Here is a 23,191-nt window from a genome sequence, read left to right as displayed (position 1 = left end):
ACTCACTAACCGTGAGGTCATGGCCTAAGCTGAAGTCAGATGGTGAGATCGTGACCTGAGCCGAAATCAGATGCTTAACTGACTGAGCCACCCAGGCACCCCTATAAAGTATTTTTTAAAAGTCCAAAGTCTTGAATATCTCCTTTTAACCTTGTTAAGAATGATTATATTTCTAATTTATACTGGATTCCATTATAAAGTAATATGTTCACTATGGAAAACAAACAAGAGTAAGAATTATCTTTATCCCTATCACTGTACAATATAAGTACTATAAACATTTTGTCTCTAATTCTGTCAGCTGTTTTTGTTTTTTTTTTTTCTAAAGATGTTATTTCTGAGTGATTTCTACACCCAATGTGGGTCTCGAACTTACAACCCCGAGATCAAGAGTCACATGCTCTACTGACTGAGCCAGCCAGGCACCCTGTCAGTCATATTTTTAATTATCATTTTTATGGAGATAATTGTAGATTTGTGTGCCGTTGTGAGAGATAATACAGAACGCCTTGTACACTTTGTCCAGCACCCCCTGCAAAAGGTAGCATTGTTCAAAACTATGTCACAGTCAGCAGGATAGTGACATTGATACAGTTTGCCCATCTTATTCAGATTTCCTCAGTTTTACTTGTACTCAGTTATATTGTTTTCCATAGACTCTTGTATTAGCACAAAGCTATTTTCGATGGTTTACTTCTAGTTTTTTATTCTGCTCCTTAAGAGCGTCCCTCCCCCTAATCTTATATCCCTGTCATGCTCATGTGTTTTCTCTAAACCTGTTTAAGAAAGCAATTACCTGTGAGAGGAATAAATAGGTCGGAAACAGAATTGTCCATCTGGTTGTACTTTACTAGCCTGCTGATTGTTTATGGACTGTTAAGCTAGCTTATAGTTTCTGACCTGGCTGCTGAAAGATACTCTGGATTGTTTCTAACCGAGAGAGAACCATTTAGTGCCATTCGGAATGGACTAAAGTCAACATGTCTGGAAAAGGCCCAACAGTGATAGAAATGTCAAGTTGCCTGTAATTAAAAAAAAAATAAAGTAGAAGAGAAAACATATAGGGAAAGTACCAGTAATACAGGAGGCTTTGAGAATCTTTGCTGTCACTCTTGAGTGAATGTTCTCAGGTGGTAACAGATCATCTGACGATCCATGACTGCTGCTCTGTGGGACAAGTAACCCAAAAGGTATGCACCACCCGCGTTGTTACAGATACGGGCAGTTGACTTTCAGTGGTCATATGATTTTCACGTGTCATCTGGTTTTCAATGTTGTTCAGATTTTCTAAATGAGGATTTTTCAATGGTGGGGTGTCAAAAGGAAAGAAACAGTAGATGGGTGAAAAGGAAGTTGTTTTAGAGTGACTGAGTTCAGAAAGCATGACGAGAGCAGGAGGGAAGCCATCGGGATGGTTGATACTGCTTGCCCAGTTGTATGGGCTAGCTCGAAAGCACATCGGGCAGATGGTTGACTCGAGAAAATGTAAAAGCAGGGGATGACAGCCATTAGCGTCTTTGTCCAAGCAAACGGGAAAAGCCTGAGGAGAAAAACTAGTTAGGTATGATTGTGAGGTTAGAGTCTGGGCAGTGAGAGAAGGCAGAGAGCTTTTTCTGTCCAGAAGGACAGAGGTTAGGCTCTCCCTGGTGAAAAATAACTATTGAGTTCTAGCTGGCCTTGTTCAGCAGCTCTTAATCATTAAAATGTAACAGCATAAGAATAGAAGAAAGCTACGAGAACCTAAATCTCAAACCTGTTAAAGTGCTGAAGTTTTGTTTTAATCAATCCAACTCTTATTGAACCTTGTTATGGAGGTTCTAGGTAAAGTAATAAGACAAGAAAATTAAATTATTGCAAAAATATTGGGGGAAGCAGATTTAGTCTATTTGCTAATGTGATTGCTATGCCCAGAAAACGCTGTTTTTTAAAAAAACAAACTATGAGTAAACGAAGGCAGGTGAGATGGCTGGATTACGAGATTCTCTTTATTCTAAGATAACGTGTGTAGTGTGAGCCTGTGTGTAAAAACTAGCAGAAAGAATTCATGATTTGTGTTTGCATGTGTTTGAAGAAAAGTTTGGAAGAGCAGACGCTACTAGATTGTTAACCTTGGTTAAGTTTTTTAATTATAGCTTTGTATTCTCTACTCTGGACATGTTATTTTTATAATTTTTGAGGAGGGACTTTATAAATGGTTAAGTCCTTTGGTATTTAAGAATTTTTGTGTTTTGTAATGTTTCCTTCTATACCAGTATCTTTATTATGTACCCTTAGTGTCTGGCTGTTACTGGGTTTCCCTTCTGTGAGCAGCATTGACATCATGTAGTGGCCATTCCTGTTCTCTTCTTTCTTCCCCAGCATCTGATTTGAGGTACTCTCAGTTGATATTTGAAGATTCTCAGTTGATACCCATAAAACTGATCAGCAAGATAAAAACTCTTCCTGGGATGCCTGGATGGCTCAATAGGTTGAGCGCCCAACTTTGGCTCAGGTCATGATGATCTCACGGTTCGTGAGTTCCAGTCCCGTGTTGGGCTCTGTGCCGACAGCTCGGAGCCTGGATGGAGCCTGCTTCGGATTCTGTGTCTCCTTCTCTCTCTGCCCCTTCCCCGCTCACACTCTGTCTCTGTCTCAAAAATAAATAAATGTAAAAAAATAATTTAAAAAAGATAAAAACTCTTCCTGTTCTGCTTCCCCCATTCCCTTTTGATACTTGTTCTCTACATTATTACACAGTACATTGTCCTCCTTACCGCTGACCTTGTGTCTGAAATCTAGTAAATACTAATGCTCACTATCAGTTCTTCCCTAAGCTTCCCTCCTCGGTTTGGTTGCCTGATGCTCATTCTCTACCAGATTTCTCAGGAAAGGTTTATGGAATTAATGGTGCATGTTCTTAACAGTGTGTCTGCAGCCTTGATATTTGAAGGCCACTTTGAATATAAAAATCTTTGGATCACATTTTATTTCCTTACATAACTTAAACGTGTTACTCCATTATCTTCTGGAGCAAAAGCATTGCTGTGGATGTTTGACAGCCTCATTAGCCTTCCTTTAAAAGTAACTGGGTCTTGGGGCGCCTGGGTGGCGCAGTCGGTTGGGCGTCCGACTTCAGCCAGGTCACGATCTCGCGGTCCGTGAGTTCGAGCCCCGCGTCGGGCTCTGGGCTGATGGCTCAGAGCCTGGAGCCTGTTTCCGATTCTGTGTCTCCCTCTCTCTCTGCCCCTCCCCCGTTCATGCTCTGTCTCTCTCTGTCCCAAAAATAAATAAACGTTGAAAAAAAAAAATTAAAAAAAAAAAAAAAAGTAACTGGGTCTTTTTGCTAGATTCTCAAAGGATTTTTTAACTTTTTATTTCAGAGTCTGATTCATTTATTAAGTCATGCCATGGTGGTAGCTACTTCGGTCATTCTTCCCCCAAATCTATGTGTTTTTTCAATGTATAGTTTCAAACCTTTCCTTTATTTAAATAAGCCTTGCGAATGCCTTGAATTAGAGTTTTCAGTATTTTGTTACATGGCTTTGGTTTCTTTTTTCAGGGACTTAGCCTGTTATGTCTCTGTTTGATCTTCTTTGCCCATCATCTGTTTCTTTCACTCTCTCTTAAAAACTTTTAAAATATTTCATCATTTATTTAAAAAATAAAAAACTATTGGGGCTCCTGGCTGGCTCAGACAGTTGAGCATGTGACTCTTGATCTCAGGGTCGTGAGTTTGAGCCCCACATTAGGGGTATAGATTACTTAAAAAAAAATTACTAAATACAATTTTTTAATTTTTAAAATTTTATTTCAAAAAGTTTTACAGAAAAAATTGTAGTAATAGTGCAACAAACCTATTTCTCTTTATTTCTTTAAAAAAATTGTATTCAAGTCCCCCTGATGTTTCTTTTAAAGCGTTAAACATGTTTGCTCTCGTGGTCCTCCTTGTTGTGTCTTCATTTCTGAAACTATATCTCTATTTTATTTATTTATTTTTTTTATTTTAATTTTTTTTTTAATTTTTTTTTCAACATTTATTTATTTTTGGGACAGAGAGAGACAGAGCATGAATGGGGGAGGGGCAGAGAGAGAGGGAGACACAGAATCGGAAACAGGCTCCAGGCTCTGAGCCATCAGCCCAGAGCCCGACGCGGGGCTCGAGCTCCCGGACCGCGAGATCGTGACCTGGCTGAAGTCGGACGCTTAACCGACTGCGCCACCCAGGCGCCCCTCTATTTTATTTTTAATTCTTTCCTGATTTCTTTTACTTCTCTTTTCAAATCATTCTTTTTTCCAGCCACCTTGATTCTTGACTCCTCACTCTCGTCTATATTGTTCTTCTATAGCTTCTACTGCTTTCTTAATCTCTGTTAGCTTGTTGGCTTGGTTTTCGTCTGTCTTGGGTGTCTTTCCAGCTGGCTTTTATTTTCTGCAGAGATACTGCTGTGTCCCTTATTCTCTTTCGTCCAGTGATGCTGTGTGTGAAGCTCAACTACTCCTTGTCTTCAGATCATTTTTAAGCGAATGGTTTCCTTGTAGTTTGAGGAAGGAAGGGGTGGGTCCCATAGATGCTCTAGCTCAGGGCTCTCCGGCTCCCTCTTGAGATGCCTTTGTGAAGTTATTTTATTTATTTATTTTTTATTTATTTTTTATTTTTTTTTAAATCTTCTCTTGAGCTAATCATATTTTTTTTCAAATTTTTTTTTCAACATTTATTTATTTTTTGGGACAGAGAGAGACAGAGCATGAACGGGGGAGGGGCAGAGAGAGAGACACACACAGAATCGGAAACAGGCTCCAGGCTCCGAGCCATCAGCCCAGAGCCCGACGCGGGGCTCGAACTCACGGACCGCAAGATTGTGACCTGGCTGAAGTCGGACGCTTAACCGACTGCGCCACCCAGGCGCCCCTGTGAAGTTATTTTAAACCGACCTTGGACTTTCTCTAAGATCTTCCCCTGTTCCTCCCATCTGACTTACCTTATCTCAGCCTTCTCTTTCCTTAGCCCCTTTTCCCCATATCTTGCTCAGTTTGTTCTAGTCCTAGACGTTTCTTCTCAGTGCAGGGCTTTGTCCTAGAAGGGCCTTTCTGTGCTCAGTTTTGAGAGTCCGTGGGACCTGGATGCCCCAGCGCCTTGGGTGGAGGAAGAGCCTTGCACAGCCTGGGAGTTGGAACCCACAGAATTTGTTTCCAGTTTGGCCGCTAACACAGACTGGCCGACACGCTTTGCGGTGAGCACCTGCTGGTGACCTGGGGGTTCCGCTGATCCCAGAACCCTCTGGGGTCTTGGAGTCTCCTTCCTCCCACACAGGTGCTATGCCACTGTGGCTCTCAGTGTCTGGTCCCTACGTCCTGTACTTTCAGGACTGCAAGGGCACCTTGCCACTGGTTTTGTCTTAGTTGTCCGAGTTAGTCATCTGCCCTTGTCGCTTCGTGTCTCTGTGTGGAGGGCTCAGGAGGAAGGGAAAACTGTGTCACTGGGGCTACCACCTCCCAGATCGTAAAACCAGAGTAAGCACTCAGAAACCTGCATCTCAGCCTGTCATCCCCCTACTTGGAAAAACTGAGTCTTAAGAACCTTCTTCGTGAAAAGTTTCAAACGTACAGAATAAGAGAGATGAGTATAATGAACCCTCACATATCCGTCACCTGGTTTGAAAAATTACAAACTCAGGGCCTGTCTTCTTTCATCTAAACTCCCCACCCCCCACCCCATTAACCCCTCCTAGCTCTGATATGTTTTGAAGTAAGTCCTAGCATCATAACAAATACTTCTTTTAAAAAAGAAGACCGGGGCGCCTGGGTGGCTCAGTCGGTTAAGCGTCCGACTTCAGCTCAGGTCACGATCTCGCGGTCCGCGAGTTCGAGCCCCGCGTCGGGCTCTGGGCTGATGGCTCGGAGCCTGGAGCCTGCTTCCAATTCTGTGTCTCCCTCTCTCTCTGCCCCTCCCCCGTTCATGCTCTGTCTCTCTGTCTCAAAAATAAACGTTAAAAAAAATTTTTAAAAAGAAGACCAAAAATTGAGTACTCAGGGATAGGAGAAGCCAGAAGCACCTCTCCTTTGGCCTCGGAGAGGAAGATGAAATGTCAGTGAAAGGAGACGATGATAGCATCCGGAGTCTGGGCCAGATGCCCGTCGGCCTGGAAATGTGTTCAGAATACAGCCTCTAGGGGGCTGGTCACGGTGGCAAGCTCTGCTGGGCACAAGGGCTAGCAACGCAGTGCTTCCCATTCCTGCCTGAATAGTGTTGGTAGCGGAGGGTCCCCGTATGTCGTGATTTGGGAGTGCTTTGCACTGAGTCCCTCCCAGCCTGGCTTGGCAGCTCCCTGTGAAATCCTTCCTGTCATCCCAGCCATTGACCCTGCTGCATCCCAGATTTGAGGGAAGGGTGTACATTCTGATGGAGCGTATCCTTCTCCGGGAATGTATCCCATCAGAAAATGGTTCTGCCTGCAGGAGAAATGGAGGTGGGGCGGGGGGGGAGAGGCACATCCTTCCAAGAAATGTTTCTCTCACACCCAGCCATTCCCTGGGTATCCTAGCAGGAAATTACTCATTGCTGGAAAACCACCCTTGCGCCCTGTGCTGAGGAGGTCAAAGAGAGAGCAGAATTCTCGAAGTTGGTTGGGTCATCAGTACTTTCTTACTGCAGTCATTATTTTGTATTCCACGGTTGTCCTCATGCTGTTGCTCTTTTCTCAATTCCGGATTCATAGCTCTCCCTTGGTGGTTCTGACCTGCTTATTATTAGCACACTCAGCTAGTAAATCTTTATTGAGGGCCCGCTGCAGGAATTGTGCTGTGCTGGTGAACAAGCTCGACCTGGTGTCTGCTCCTTTGAGTGGCGGAGACCTTTGTATCATCTTTCCCGGAAAGCCTCTCCAGCCCCGTTGAATGCAGGCAGGAAGTTTAGGAAGTGTTGTGTGTGCCCTGGGCACACCGACGTGGGGCACAGGCCGCTGTAGTGTGGTACAGGCCTCCTCTTCCTTCTGACCTTGCTGTGATTACAGGAGCCGAGTCAGTGGCCCAGGCAGCGAACTTCGAGGTTGCTCTGAGGAAGAATGGGCATCCCTTCTGCACCCCAGGCCTCAGTTGCCAAGGTTTCCTCTCAAGCAACATCGCTGGGACATACTGGGCAAAACAGCTGGGATATAACCATCTGATTTATTTCCTCCAGTTGATGCCAGTCCAAGCCTGCAAGGAGAAGCGACTGGTCTGCAGAGCCAGGGCAAGCTCTTCCCTCGGCACCAGGTCTGGCCGCTCCGCCGTTAGTTACTCCTGAATTTACTGTTCCCATTTTTGCTAGCCAGCCTTGGTGTCTTTCCCCTTTTCCTTTGGAATAGATTTCCTGTCTGATCGGTACTTTCTACAGTGTTTGATTGTGACTACAGGTGCTCTAACCCCACTCAGTGGGAAACTCATTGAGGAAGGGACCTCGACCTAACCACCTGCCTCATCAACATTTGGCACAACTTGAAATGGAAGGGCAAAACTGGGCTTGCAAGTACAGTGATATATTGTGGTCTTGATCCTGAAAGTCGTTGTCAAAACTTGACTTTGGTGTCTTGTGTAAGAGTTTGCTTTAAGGAGTAGATTTGTTTGGCAAAGCCAATTACCTTTAAAAGAACTTTACGGTTCTGGCCTTTTAGCTATCCTGCCATCTAGTGAATGTATCTTAGGGAAATTTTATACTGTTCACTCTGAGTAGTCTTGCCAAGATTGCTTTTCGGCACAGTAGGGAAACAAATGGTCTGCTAGTGATGTGCTTGAGTTTATATAGTGCTATTACATGAAAATGTCACTAGATTCAGTGTCTCTAAAGTTCTTTATTTGAAAAAAAATTTTTTTTAATGTTTGTTTATTTTTGAGAGAGAGAGAGAAAGAGAGGGAGACCGAGACAGAGCACGAGCAAGGGAGGGGCAGAGAGAGGAGAGAGAGAGGGAGACACAGATCCAAAGCAGGCTTTGACCTGCCCGCAGAGAGCCCGATGCGGGGCTCAAACCCATGAACTGTGAGATCATGACCTGACCCGAAGTCGGACGCTTAACCAACTGAGCTACCCAGGCACCCCTAAAGTTCTTTATTTATCCTGATTGTTTGATCCATTTGGTCCTTAGGATTTGTTTTCCTGCTAGTCATTTTGTGAGAAAGAATATCTAGCTAATTGTAATATCTTTAAAGGATATTACCTGTCCAGTAGCTTTCAGTTATGTATGTAATAATAGTGACTCCAGTTTGTATCTAGCAATATGTGTATGGATTTTGGTTTCTGTATAGTTTTAGTTGTGGCATTAAGATATTGAGCAAACCCTCTTGAGGAATGGTTTGGCATCCATCAGCCTTCAAAAGCTTCTAAAAATTGATCATATGTTATTAGCAAAGGTTTACTGCCTCTTTCCATTGTGTAGAGAATATACTTTTTATATATTCAGCTCTAAGAAGGGAGAACCCAAAAGCCCAAGGCTTTTGACTGGAGAGGAGGAAGGGATAGAACCTTAGAAAAAAACAAAACAACAACAAAAAAAACCCACCTCATCTCACTAAATATGTTGAAAAGGTGGGAAGATGTACTAATTTAATTTGCTAAGATACTGCTACTTGGATATTATTTGAAAGTTTAATGAAATACACTTAATAAAGTAAAATAAACTAAAATTTGCTTTGACCAAAGTTAGAAGTAAAGCAGCTGACATGATGAGCTATGTTTTGCCATTTTGTTTGTGATAGAACTGCTTATGAACATGGTGAATAGAAATAACTTTTTAAATTGTTAAATTTGGTACAAGTTTATATGCATGGTAATACATACTAGGTAAATATGGGAGGGGGGGATTTTTGTATCAGAGCCGTCTTGCCCATTCTTTCCTTACAGAAGAAGAACGAGGTAACAGTATTCATTCTAACTACAGAACTACTATTGTAGGTTTTAAAAACTCCCTATTATTTTAATCTCTTATGTTCCTTTTGATTTTTAGTTTGCTAAATAGTTGCAAAAAATGAGTCTAGGCTGCGTCATCATCTTTAAAGAACAACTCTACCTAATTGTAATGGTTCGTCTGTTTCTGAAAAATAGTGATTTGTTCATTCTGAAGTCAGAATTATCGAATGCAGCTGTGTTTTGTTACTGTTTGAATTTAGGGAGAGGAAGGAGGAGCTTTCTGTAATATACAATTTGAGCTGCTGTAATACACAAGCACAGATTGCACTAAGTGTGGTGCAGCTGGTAAGCTGACTGAACCAGACTCAGTGTGAAGTTTAAGGGCTAATAATGGGTGTAGTTGATAATTGTAGCAGGAAAATAAACTTCAGATAGATTAAGATTAAATGTTTTTTTTAAAAAGTGACATTACCATATTGAGGAAGAAAGATTTTCTACTGCTACGAGCAGTAGAGGAAATTGCACAGGAAAAGGTCAATAGATTGGAATGCATACAAATGTAAAACTACTTTTAAACTTCTAATTGCACAGGCAATGCATATTCCCTGTAGGAAATACTGGAAAGCAATAGGAAAAAAAAAAATTCATCATCTTGCCAACTAGCACTAGCTGCTGTGTTGCTAATATATTGACAGTTTTCTGATCATCCTCCCACATTTAAATTTCATTTCCCATACATAAAAAGTTTTAAATGTACAAGTAAATTGGAAAAGTGGTTTCCAGCACTGACAGAATTGATGGCTTTAAAATATGTAAAGAGGTTGGGGCGCCTGGGTGGCTCAGTGGGTTAAGTGTCCAACTCTTGATTTCAGCTCAGGTGGTGATCTCACGTGATCGAGTCTCACGTCGGGCTTTTTGCTGACAGCTCTGAGCCTGCTCGGGATTCTCTCTCCCTCTCTCTCTGCCTCTCCTCTGCTTATGTGCGTGTGTGCACGTGCTCTCTCAAAATAAACAAACATTAAAAAAATGAAATCTGCAATGAGGTTGTATGAATAAGAAAAATGCTAATATTGTCAAAGCTTGGTAGGCAAAAGACAGAGATCACTGTGTGTGCATCATCCAGCGGACACTTAGCACCTGCTGTGAGAGCTGTGCTTCCTGGGCGCGCATACAGCTGCTGCAAGGGATAGACCTGTGACATTGTTGTCTGTATGTTTTATGCCAACGTTCTGAGGCATAATCAAGATACAAATTAAAATGAGTGGACAACGTATTTCTTCTTCATTTGATTTTCAAAAAACAAGGTAGGTGAATGTATCTATGAGCTTGAGATGGGCAGATATTTCTTAAGACAGCCCAAAAAGCGAACCATAAAAAGGAAAAGATTGATAAATTGAACTTCAGTGACATTAAGAACTTCTGTTCATTGAAAGCGACCGTGAGGTTGCAGAAGTAGCCCCAAATTCCTCCCACCCCTGTCTGCCTGCCCCTCCCAGTGTGATTCCCATAAAGAGGCAGAGAACCACTTTCGAATTTGTGTTTGGCTATGTGACTTGCTTTGGCCGATGGAATATTGGCGATCACAACACAAGCAGAGGCCTGAAGAAGTACTTGAATATTGAGCCTTGCCCTCTCTTGCTGCTTTTGAAAATTCTACAATCACTACTCTGTTAACAAGCTCAGGCTAGCCTGTTGGATGATGAAGGACATGTGGCTTACTTCTTGCTTATCACCCTTGTCAGCAGCTAGTCAAGCATCAGGTTTGTATGTGAGTGAGGCCATTGGGCCACCAGCACAAGTGCATATTTGAGTCCAGTCAGTAACACATGGAACAGAGACAAGCCATCCCAGCTCAAATGGCTGACTTCTAGAATCATGAGCAAATAAGCAGTTGTTGTAAGCCCTGTGTTTTGGGGTAGTTTGATCCACAGCAAAAGCCAGATGATCCAGAGGAAGATACTTGTGACGTTATATGACCACCAAGGGACTCGTGCCCAGAGTCCATCAGGAACACTGCATATTATTAAGAAACAGACAGCCTAATAAAGTGAGGTGGACAAAGGCTACACAGGATGTCACTCCAACTATGTGACATTTCTGCAGTAGGCAAAACTACGGGACGGTAACAAGATCAGTGGTTACCGGGGGTTTGTGGGGAGAGAGGGCCAGCTGACTAGGGAGAGCATGGGGATTTTAGGGCAGTGAAAATACTCTGTTTGATATCGTAATGGTGGGTGCATGCCATCATACATTTGTCAAAACTGCTAGAATGTTCAAAGCCAAAGAGTGCACCTTTCTCCAAGAACACTTCAAGGGCTCCTCTGGCCTGAAGCAATGGTCTCTTGTGCCAGTGCTGCTCCTTGTCCAGATGTCTTGGGAGTAGGTGCGTGTGACGCGTGCCACTAGTGAACGATTTTTCAGTGCTGACGTAATGAATAAGGGACTTTAAAATAACTGCGTTAAGGTGGCTGTAAAGTCATTCCCCTGGTGTTACTTTGACTTGCTGCATTCAGATATGCTTTCTTGGGTGATGATTTCAGGTAACTCTGAGTGTTGCATGACTTCATGGTACAAAAGCAAAACTGCGGGCTGTGGGCTCACATGGGTTTTTGTCTCTTGGAACCCATATTAAGACTGGCTTGTCTTGATATGGTAAACAATAAACAGACGCCAAACCGATGACTTCAGTTTTTGTCAGTGGGTCCTCTCTCAACAGATTGGCCTGAGGAGATTTTCTCCTAAAGCCCTGAAGTTGTGGGGACCTTTGCTGTTTGTGTAGCAACATCCTTAAATTAGCTTTATGTCTGTAGGGTTACATCTCACTTATGAATTAAGGTCTAAAAAAAAAAGATGAGAAATCTGTGCTTAGATCAGGTTATCCTTAAATTGCCCCTAATGTCTGATGCGTGTGATTTTATACCTGTAGTGTGGTACTGTTGCTCTCAGGCACGTTTCAGTGCTGGAACCCTAAACTTCATCCATAGGAAGAAGCAACAAAGAAAGATGCAGGTGCCCGTAGAGGCAGGGGCTTTTGAACCAGTCGTTCTGCCTTCCCAAGAGTGTTCAGACCCTGATGGTGGGGAGGGGGGTAGGTAGAATAACATCCAATTGCTTGGCGGCTTTAATCTGCCTGTGTTCTTGTTAATCCTGTATACCCCTGATGAGTCGTCCCAGATGTGTTTGTGAGAGGTCCACATGACAGCACCTAGCTGGAATTGAGCGTCTGTTTATCTGGCAGTCTTCCCTAGGGGAGTGCAAGGTCCTTGATGGCAGGACTTTGCCTCTCTTGTTCTTCTTTATATCCTTAGTACATCCTTGTATGCACTGCCACATAATCAGCACTCAGTAGATACTTAGATGAGGTGAAGGGACTCATAGTGAATCTAAGCCTTGCTTCCTTAATCCTTAACACAGAGTTCTTTGGAAAGCCATATGGAAGAGCGTGGTTACCTGCTTCCTCTCTTCCCCAAATTCTCACTTTATTTTTATGGCCTCACTGAAGAACTAATCACTTCATAGTGCTTTTAGGCATTGGTAGTGCCTGCCTTCTTCATCCTGATCCTCATAATGGTGTCTAGAAAAGCATATTACGTCTAGAAAGTATTTAGAAAATTTACTTGTTTGGCGATGATAATGCAGAAGCCTTGGTTCGGGCAACAGAAACTTGGAATATTAAAGAAATTCTTAACCAACGCTGTTCTCATTTTGATATTGTGTTTGCCTCCTGTTCACACTCCTCAATTATCCACGGGAGTATCCTAGCAATTTTACAAGCGTTGTTCTCCGTCATTTCAGAGTGGGGATATTGTTTGGGTTCCTAAGGTCCCTCCCTGTGACCCCTGAGCTTAGGGAAATTAACCAGGGAGGGAGGAAGCTGGTGGTTGGCAGTCTGGTTCCCTGTAAAGGAAGGTGTGAGCCTTCCACTTTCGTGTGTCTGGCAGCTACTTGTGTCCTTACTCAACTGTAGCACTGTCCTCCAGCAGAGTGCCAGAACCCCAGGGCCTGAGTGAAGTACTTAAACTGTCCTTATGGAAAGCAGAAGGTAAACAAAACAGAAGCGAAAGTAGGTTCCGTTTTTGAGACTGTTCTCTTACAGGAATGGCTTTGTGGTTCTCAGCATTTAGAAAGATACTGGTTCCAGTGTGTTTTATTGACATCAATTACTGTAAGTCTGATTCATTTTCTGCCTATTGATTTCTGCCCAAGGTGAAAGTCATGACATTTAACAGAAAACGTAAGTGATTAAAAAAAAAAAGTATTCTTAGGACTGTGAAAATGAAGTTTAGAGTCCGTGACACCTAAAAAAGCAGTTTTTATACCTCTTTGTTAATGATTCTATTTCATGTACAAATAACGTAAAGGTTGCAGTAGCTTCCTATAATGAACTCAGAGTGTTGTTTCGGAATTAATTTTATCTGCGTCAAAAGTTTTCAGTGGTAGAAGACCATGTCAATATGCTCTCACTAATCACAAGGTTTTCTCAAAGGTAAGATCCTTCATTTCTAAATGAGTCCTATTACTGCAGCTGGAAAATAATTTTCAGTTCTGAAACTGCATAAGACCTTACAGAATCAAAAATAGCTATGAACCACAAATGCATAAAGTGACTTTGTTCTTTTGTAAATGCCCGAGGGTCATCATCAGTGACAGCGGTCCCTTTCTATGTTTTTAAGATCTCTTACTTTAAATGGCTGTGTAACCATGGAGTTGTTAAAAATTGAGTGATAATGTTAAAGCTCTGTTAAGCTCCCAAAAGATACTCTAGTTTATTTTAAAGATTCTTTATCCTTAATAGTTTGCAGCTTAACCCCGACCCTGCCGTGTCTGGGTACTGACTTACTGTTCAGGTTGCCCTGTGGCCCGTTCTCCTCTGTCTAAACTGCTCTTCGCGTGTCCTATTTCTCATACTCTGTTCCTCCCTCCTGGCTTTCAATTTACTCCTCCTTTGGCTGTGTTCAATATAGCGTTTATTAACTGTCCGTTGAGGTTTTGTGTTTTGTTTCTGTTTTTAAATTTCGTTTCTAAGATTTCTCATTTGTTCTTTCCTATCTACTTCTTCTGGTTTCATTTCTCCCTCTTTTTACTCATGACATCTTTTTTTTTTTTTTAATTTTTTTTTCAACGTGTATTTATTTTTGGGACAGAGAGAGACAGTACATGAACGGGAGAGGGGCAGAGAGAGAGGGAGACACAGAATCGGAAACAGGCTCCAGGCTCTGAGCCATCAGCCCAGAGCCCGACGCGGGGCTCGAACCCACGGACCGCGAGATCGTGACCTGGCTGAAGTCGGACGCTTAACAGACTGCGCCACCCAGGCGCCCCTCATGACATCTTTTTAAAAAATGATTCCTTCATTTATCCCCGATCTCAAATATGTTTATCTGTGAAGTGCCTGACAGGGTGTATAATAAATTTCACGTGGGATGGACTTATTTTCTAGCCAATTTGTTGGTTTATCTTTTTCAGAACCAGTACTATTCTGTGTTTTTGGTACTGCGGCACAGGCCATTTTGAGTGGGAGGGCTTTTGTTTCCTTTACATTCATTCTTGTTCTGTGTTTGAGCCGAGCTCTGCCTTTGTGTTTTTCTCTATATGTAATTGACCATTGTCTTGTATTCGGAGCAGAGGGTGTACATCAACACGTGGAATCTGTTCCACCTTCTCCACCAGATTGTTCCCCTAGCCAACTTCATGAAGGGTATTCCATACCCCCCATCCCTTATCCCCTTGCTGGGGGGGCGGGGGGGGGGAGCTGGTGGTGGTTTGTAAAGCAGTTTGATTCTGCTTTTTTCCATGTCACTTCCCAGATGGACATAATTGTTCTGTTAGTGATTTGTAGCTCCATTATTTTAACCTTGCCCCAGACCAGCGTACAGAATGACCCAACACTGCCTCAGATGCTGGCAGGGATGATTTTTGTGTATCTTGCTGCCTTTTACATGCTGACCAGTTTTCCCTCCTTTCTCTGGCTCTCTTTCAGGCACCACTGAAGATTCGGAGGTGCTGGGTTTACTTTTCAGCATCTTTCTTTATCCAATACATCGTCATTTTAAAACCTAAACCAAAACAGCCTTGGTATTGTTTAGCTAAATTTTAAGCTCTTTCTTTGTTATCTAAATGTTGTAGTTTGTCCTTAAATTTAATGATACTGAGTATATGGTTTCTTGTATGTCAGTTATATAAAGGTAAATATAATAGACATTTTCCTAAGGTTTTTGTAGTAAATAATATTGTTCTAGTAACTTCCATATATAAAGAATACTGTATTGCTTTTAACTCGAAATACCTTAGCCTCTGACTTGGATGATTTTTATATTTCTTGGAGTTATACAGAAACGCTATACTTTGTCAGACAGAAATCTTATGTTCTCCTTAATAATGAGATTGATGATTAACAAGATTTGTCCCACATGTTCCTTTGAAGATTTGGTATTTAAAATTTTAGGCTAGCACCCCCTCCCTCTGCTTCTATATATATCTCCCTGTTCAGCTGGCAGCCGCAGCAAGTGTCCAGGAAACGTACACCCCTGTATGCTCACTTACTGCATTTTAAATTCTTGCCTTTACTGTACGTCAGCATTTCCCTTCAATCTAGCTTGCTTTGTCCATCTCTGAGAGCCAGGACCTCCATAAAGTACTAGGTAACAGCTTGAAAAATCAAATTAGGCCACCGTTTGTACAGTGGGGGTAGGGGGGCATATAGATGTTGAAGGTGCTAAGGGACTTGGTAGTTCACCTCAGTCCTGGTGAGTGCACAGTACTCCTGGAGGTTTTTCTTCCTTTAGGCTTTTAAAACAGATCACTGTCAGAACCATTAAAAGCTAGCCCTTTCTGCTTTGAATCCATGTATTAGTAGCTATTCCAGTGCTATCTTATCGTAAGACTCTATGTCCCAATTGCAAAGCAAAATAATAATAATTATTATTACTCTAGTAACTTCCATTTTGTAACAGATGATTGAAAATAGGATTGGATCAGACATTTGCTAAACAACCTCCCTTTCAGGTACATTTCTGTCCCACGATGAAATGAAGCATTTGGTGTAGAAGCAAGGACTCTGAGTTTTGGGAGCCTTTGGGGCCATTCGTTAATTCAGTCCACAAAATCTAGTTGAGTCCTCTGGGCCTGGGCCTGGGCTTAGGAGGGGTGGAGAGGCAAGGATCCAGGCACTTCTGTCAGACTCCCAGCTGCTGATGGATGCCATGCTGTCTACCTCGTCACATGTCAAATAGTTTAAAAGTGACTAATGCATTTTACCGTGGAGCCAGTAAGGGACACCCGGTTGTGGGACTGAAGACAAAAGGGTGTTAAAACCAAACCTATACTTAACGCAATGATGTGCTTACTATAAACATGAAACTATGTCTGCAAGGCTGGGCTGGCTTTTATGCCTGTGTGTTTTAAGATAAAAATTAGAAATCTCAAACAATGTCAGCTTTTCACCCAAGTTTTACTTCACCTGATTGGATTTTGGAGGTATTTGAATAATGGATGGTGAGCTTTCATGAGTACATACAGAAATGAATTCACTCTGGGCCCTAATTCGTTCTGTTACTGGAGCTTTCTAAATATATGAGTCCTTCGTATTCACTGGGAGGTTATCGGTTACCTCCTTAAATGAGTGGGGCAGGATAGGAATCAAGAACTAGCCTTAGAAATTATTCAGGTAATGTTACTTTCTGTCCTGTTCCCTCCCTTGCCTCATGTAGAATTTCTGGTTCAGCAGATGTTTTGTTTATAATTTACCAAGCATTTGTAGCACAACTTTCTAGCCCAGCTCAATCATACTTTTGGAAGAATTTAATTTTTTCTCGTGAAAAATTTAATTTTCTTCATGAAAATAGTTCACTATGGAGATGACTCAGATCAATTTGAGTGCCCAGTGCCTGTATAAAATGATAATGTGATTTCAGTCATTTACCTGTAAGCTTTGACCAAACTTGAGCCTGCTTCAGTAACCCATTATCGCATTATCTCTAGGAGAGCATGAACCTTGGACATCTATTACACATGCTATTTTCTTCTGTCACATTTCTGAAATCTACACTAAGAATATGAAGTAGGCTCTTGAAAAGCCAGTAAAGAACTGGCTAGGAGAGGGTGAGGGTAGGTAAAGAATCTATTTGTTCTGCGTTGGTGTATTTCATGAAATGAGATCCTGTCTCATTTAAAAAATGCTGAGGTACACTTTGATTTGGGAATGTTGGCATTTCTCTTTAAGGGATGCTTCTGGAAACCTGTTCAATGGCAAGTTTTTTATTTCCCTCTTGGCTTGGCTCCCACATTTCCCCTGGCATTCAGCTTCTCATCATCCACTTTAAGGGTTTTATTTTATTTTATTTTATTTTATTTTATTTCATTTCATTTTATTTTCTCTGTGGAAATTTTACACACTTGTTAAGATTATTTAATCTCGGTCAGCGTAGTAAATGATGTAAGGATATTTTATGCTAGCGATGGGAGTCTCCTTAAACTTGTTCATTAGTCAGTGTTCTGCTCTTTCTACAACTGTTGGAAAGTTAGCTTACCTTCACTGCGGTTTTAGATTACAGAGATCTTATTTTGCTTTAATTCTGTGAAGGTTTTTGGTACAGTCCATTTTACTTCCAAACTGCTGTTATTAGTTGCCTTTAACTTTAAAGGTACTTTATCACTCCTCAAGTTTAAGACTGTAATCCTGGCATTTTATTTTACTAAATGAAACATAAATGGCTTGTATTCAGAACACGCATGTATTTCCCATATGATACTGTAATGTAGAGAAACACTTAAATGGGTATATTTTCTTATTTGTAGGTTAAAGTTGGTTAGAAAAACTTTACTGCACTTAAGGTCTGTGCATTTCACTCTTATGAGTTTACCTTCATTTTAAAATCAATTTTTAAAAAAGTATTGTATGAATACCTCTTATTTTCTCAACATCTTGACCAAATGACCACTCCAAATTCTACTTCCTCTTCCTCTCTCAGGCAGCAAAACAGTATATATTAATATAATCCTTTGGCTGAATAAAATCAGTTGCCCACGGTTACTCATATCTTGGCCCTTATTTCCTCAGAGTGAATATTTGTTGGTTCAGTGGTGTAACTGTATCAGTTATTTCTTCCGTCTTTATTCAGTCGCACCAGCTGGATTAACCAAATTTTTTCACACACACACACACACACACACACACACACACACACCCGCCCAAGGCTGAATTTGTATCTGCTAAGTGCTTCCAATTAAAGAGAACAACAGATTTGAGACTTAGATTTTTATTCCTTTGAGTTATTTGTCTGTGTTGCATAGCCTTTCCCTGCAAGCTTAATTTCATCCACAAATGATGTGATGAGTGTGTTCTGCTGGGTTATTTTGCTTAATCTCGGATAGGTTTATAATCTGTAAACATGCCTTTTCAAATTATTAGTTCATTTGTAGTGTGAGTCAAAAACACCTCCCCGCCATTTTGCAGTTCTTTAAATAAGTAGACTAGCAGAATGGGGGATTTTTTTTTTTAATCCAAGTTGATCTGCACGTGATCTGAGAAGTGAAAGGGGACCATAATAGGTCTGTGATAAAAGCCGTTGCTTTTTTGTCCACACCTCAGCCCATTACCGCAGTCTCTTTGCTCGAAACCATTTTCAACTCTGCTAGTCTCATTTGTCTGTGTCTCCCTATTTCCAAGGAAAATGTTTATTTTCTGATTCATTCATTTAGACCTTTACACAGGCAGAGAGGATTTCATTTTCTTGAACAGCCGTCCTTTCTGTTTTTTCCTCCCCTTTGCTTCCCCTTCCCCATTTTCCCAGTATCTTACACCTTTTGGTTAAAACGATATTCATTTCCATCATTTGCCTACACACATAGGCACAGGTAGCATCGTCCTGTAGTTTCCTCTTTAAAGTTTTCCCGTAGTTAATAATTGCCGTATGTACTTTGATTCGCGTGGCGTTCTTTCTGCCTGTTGATTCTTCCCATACCTCTTGTAGTCTCTTGGACAGTTTTCCACCGGGTCAGTCAGCACTGGCCGGTAGGAGTGCACCCCACGTGTATAATTTCACCCTTTCTAGTGGCAAAAAGGTAAAAAGAAGATGAGATTAACAGTAGTTCATTTAGCCCAGGATGTCCAAAATGTTGTTTTAACGAACACCACTGAAAATATTTACGATACTTGAGTTTCCTTTTTGAATACTGTCATCAAAATCTGATGTGCATGCACTTCAGACTGCTACTACTTACATGCTCTCAGGAGCCACCTGCAGGAAGTGGCTGCTGTAGTGGACAGAGCAATTTCAGCTGATTTCTTGGTTTTAGTTTTTGTCTTAGAGGCTTTTGTACTGGACAGACACCTCCATTCTCTTGGATTGTTTGGTCTCTGGGCCTGACACACACAGCTGTCATCTTAGGAACTCCTTCTGCTTTTCTTGATTGGATTCCCTATTTCCTGGATTTCAGGTCTTCTCCTTATTTTTCTCTGGTGGTTTCATTCAGTCATGGTGGGTACAGTGGACAAAGGCATGTCATTGACCCATTCAGTCTCTCGAGTCACACTGCTCCAGTCTGGCCCCCTTGCTCCGAGGTCTGGTATATACTCGTCATCCTGCGAACACCTCCCTCCACAGTTTCTTTGGAAATTTCCTTTGCCTTTGCTCTTGTGTCAGGTTTTTGGTTGTTTTTTGTTTTTTCTTTACCACATCTTCTATTTTTCTCTTTCTTGGTTTATTTCTTCCCTCACATGGAAGACCTGATGCTCAGTGGATTGCTGAGGACCAGAAGCATGGGTGGTAAGGTGCTTGACATCTTGCCTCTGTGCAATGTTTTTATTACACCTTCTCACTTGATGACAGTTGGGCTGGATATAGAATTCTAGGTTGGAGATCATTTTGCTTCAGATTCTAAAGGCATTGCTCCATTGCTGTCTCGCTTTCAGTGTTCTGGCGAAGTCTGAAGTCATTCTGATGACCTTATCCTTTGAAAGTGCATTATTTTTTCTTTTCAGGGACTTACAGGACATTTTCTTTGAGAGATTCTGGAATCACGTATTAATGTGCCTAGTATAGATCTGTTCTTATTATGATGAACACTTGATAGGTCTGAAGATTTCCTTGAACGATTCGTTTTTGTTTTTTTTTTCTTTGTATTTTGTTTTGCCTAGTTTTCTATTGGGGGTTTTTGGGGGATAGGTGGTGCTTTACTTTCTGGGAGGATTTTCTTCTACCTTTACCTAACATCTTGTTCTTAATTCATGGATACAATATCTTTTCTTATCTTACTGAATATATTCATCTCTTTTTTAAAGTTTGTTTTGTCTGCAGTTTATTTCTTCCAAGGGGCTTTTTTCCCTGTCATTTTTCTTGTAAATCTCTTTGATATTAGAGGCTTTCCTCTTAAATCTTAGAATCAGTGGTTGTCTGTGTGTGATGAAGAGTCGGGGCTCACAGGGCAGATTCAGAGCTCTGACAGGTGGAAGGGGCTCATCATCCCTGACCCAGGCGCGAGCCCTCTAGCGGGGCTGTTGATTGGTTGTTGGTTATGTGCCCTGGTGATAGTATCTTCCGGTCCTTCCTCTTGTCTGCTCACATCACCTAGAAAGCACTCTGCCTCCTGATTTACATCCTCCAAGAAATGATTCTCCAGAGTTCTGTGGTGCGTGGTGGCAAGTCACCCAGCAGCACAGCACGGAAGGGGTGCGGCGGGGATGGTGGAGATCCCTTTCTTCCCAGACGGCCCCAGCCCTGAGCCCTGTGGCGAATCCCATCCTTCCATCCAGAGGCGGCACTTCTGAGCCTCTGCAGGAGTCTGTGCTGGAAATCAGGGTGGTTCTCTGCTTTTCCCCATTGCTGGCTTGTGATCGAGCTTTCTCAGACCTGCCAGCTACTAATAAGATTCCCAGCTTCCAAAATTCTGTTGTTGCTGTCTTCTCTTGTTCTCCCTTGTGAGTTTGTCTTTTTTTTTTTTAATTGTAGTGACATATACTAACAAAATTTACCATTGTAACCATTCTTAGGTATACGGTTTAGTGGCAGTAAGTACGTTTACATTGTTGTATGAGCTTATCTTTTAATAATCATAAAATACAAGTTAAGAAGAAAAGATTTCTAAATGGGAGTGTAGTGGTGTTTTAGGAAAGCAAAATTAGATGTGTGTGATCAGCAGGAGGCATACTTTGGGTCTTCTGTTACTCCAGACGCTTGCTGTTAATCAAGACACTTTCTCTTTCTGACCCGTTTGGTATAATGGGATTTGTCTGTCTCCTGGGAAAGCAATCGAATAGTTGTTGGCATAAAGGTGCATTTTATCTGCCCTCAATAATTGTAGCTTTACGCAAGGTTACAGATGGAACTCCCAGGCATGACGTTCAAGGCTCTCCGCGATCTGGCCTACCCACCCACGTGCTCCAGCCGTCTGTCGTTGCTCCCGCCAGCCCACTCACACTGTTCCTTGCAGAAGATGTGCACTCCAGCCTTCGCTGGGCTGCATGTTCCCGAGCGAAATGCGCCCCCTCCCCTCACCGCCCCACTCCTTTGCATCTCCCTGCTGTCTTCCGCGTCTTTCCAGCTCCCAGCCCCACGCCTTCCTCCCACTGTGGCCATGTGGTTGTTCCTCTTCTGTTTTCCTCTCATGACCTTGTACGTGCCTCTGAATTATCACCTTGCGTTTCCCACACTGCCCAGCTCTCTTTGATGTGTGTTTCTCTACTGGGTCTTCTCAGTGCCTGGCACATAGCCCGTGCTCGGTCAAATGTCTGGATGGATTCCTGGTGCCAGAGAGTTCAAAAGAGAACTCTTTATCTTTTTCTTTTCCTTTTTTTTTCCTTTGTAGGATATCCGACACGAAGCCAGTGATTTCCCATGTAGAGTGGCCAAGCTTCCTAAGAACAAAAACCGAAACAGGTACAGAGATGTCAGTCCCTGTAAGTATTCACATCGCCATTACCAGTCTCACTGCTTCCACTGCGTCGGCTTCTCAGTCAGGACCCCTTGAGCCCCAGGGTTTGGCAACAGATTGATAGCAGTAGAGGTTTATGACTTGATTGTTTCCTATTATAAAGGCATTAGAGACTTACAGTAATGGTTCATTTTTTCCACGATTGTAGAAGGAGTAAGATTTCAGTTTCTGGAAAATGCAGCTGAGTTCAAAGCACTGTTTTTAGCTTTGACTATTTTTATGATGAATCCTTTTCCTACCAGCTGAAGCAGAGTAGAGTAGGCACAATATAACCTTTTCTGGATGACTCAGCAACAGCGTTATTAGACCCCGAGTGAGCGTCATATTGAACTGTGACGATGCCCCGCCCGGGCATTAAGGAGCCGGAGCGGCGGTCCCCCTCCACTGAGGACAGCTCTGCTCCTCAAGTCCCACCCCTACCGCCAGCACCGGTCTTCTAGCCCTTTCTTGCCATTAGCTCTCATTGGGCCTGCCGGCCTCTGACAACCTCCGCCTTCGGAGCGACCGGCTCTGAATCTGCTGCTCTCCCAAAAGGAAAGAACGAACCGTGTTCGAATTTGGGTAAAGCGAGAAAACCTGGAGCTGAGTAAAGAGCACGACCTTTGCCATTTCCTCTAGGCCCCACAGAACCTTTTGACTCCCCTTCAGGGTTTTTAGGCCCTGTCCGTCAGGGAGGGTTGTAGCTGCCACCGTCCCCCCGTGGCGGTCCCTTCCATCTGCCAGGGACACGGACGACTCCGGCCGTCATCCCTCACACTGGCACTTCCCGCATGCCTGCGAAGTCACGCCTGCCCCGTGGCAGTGGGTGCCGCTGCTCAGTGCTTTCCAGGGGAGTTGGCAGCGCTCCCCACCCCCCCCGCCCCCCAATTGTACAGCAGCAGGTTCCGGGGAGGGGAGCGGAGGTGCGCCTAGGCTGGCACCAGGCGGTCCGCCTGTGAGCGCTGCCCTGGTTCCCTGCCCGGGGGTGCGTCTCAGCCTGCCGCCTAACAAGCCGTGTGGCTTCGGGCGAATGGTTCCCTTCTCTGGTCTTCAGTAAAGCAGGAGCCGCGCGGATCTCAGGACTCCGTGAAGGTGAACTAGAATAGCATGAGCCGCTTAGCTCCGTGTCTCACTCATAAAGGCTGGCTGCAGTCGAGGCGGTTGTTAACGGGTGAGCAGAAGGTGCACGCCAGGGGCGTCTGCAGTGGAGGGCGTCAGGTGGCACGCGACTGCGCTCCAGCACCCGACGCTCTTGGCTAAGCATGTCGTGGCCGTGGCACCTAGTGGGGTTTATTAAAGAAACAAGGCTCTCCTCCGGTGACGGTGCTGTGAGGTCCTGGCCGGCTGCGCCGCGTTTCACAGAACAGTCCTGTCGGCATCCTTCACGCGGAGCGAGGACACCTACCCCCCCCCCCCCCACCAGCT

The 23,191-nt window shown here is 43.0% G+C and overlaps 1 protein-coding gene across 2 annotated transcripts in view; it reads left to right on the top strand.

Annotated features, from left to right (window-relative positions):
• The window catches only part of PTPN1 (protein tyrosine phosphatase non-receptor type 1), a 70,593-nt gene that overhangs the window by 24,298 nt on the left and 23,104 nt on the right, over positions 1 to 23,191 (top strand). The window contains exon 2 of one of the 2 annotated variants that reach the window (XM_043553681.1): positions 21,662 to 21,752. In XM_043553681.1, the coding sequence (XP_043409616.1) occupies positions 21,662 to 21,752 (91 nt within the window). The remainder of the gene's footprint in view (positions 1 to 21,661; positions 21,753 to 23,191) is intronic. The other variant, XM_043553682.1, reaches the window with a different exon arrangement.

Source organism: Prionailurus bengalensis, chromosome A3 (assembly GCF_016509475.1).
Source record: "Prionailurus bengalensis isolate Pbe53 chromosome A3, Fcat_Pben_1.1_paternal_pri, whole genome shotgun sequence".
NCBI classification, from domain to species: Eukaryota; Metazoa; Chordata; class Mammalia; order Carnivora; family Felidae; genus Prionailurus; species Prionailurus bengalensis.
The sequence above is the reverse complement of the archived record's forward strand: the minus strand, read 5'-3'. Positions and strand labels throughout refer to the sequence as shown.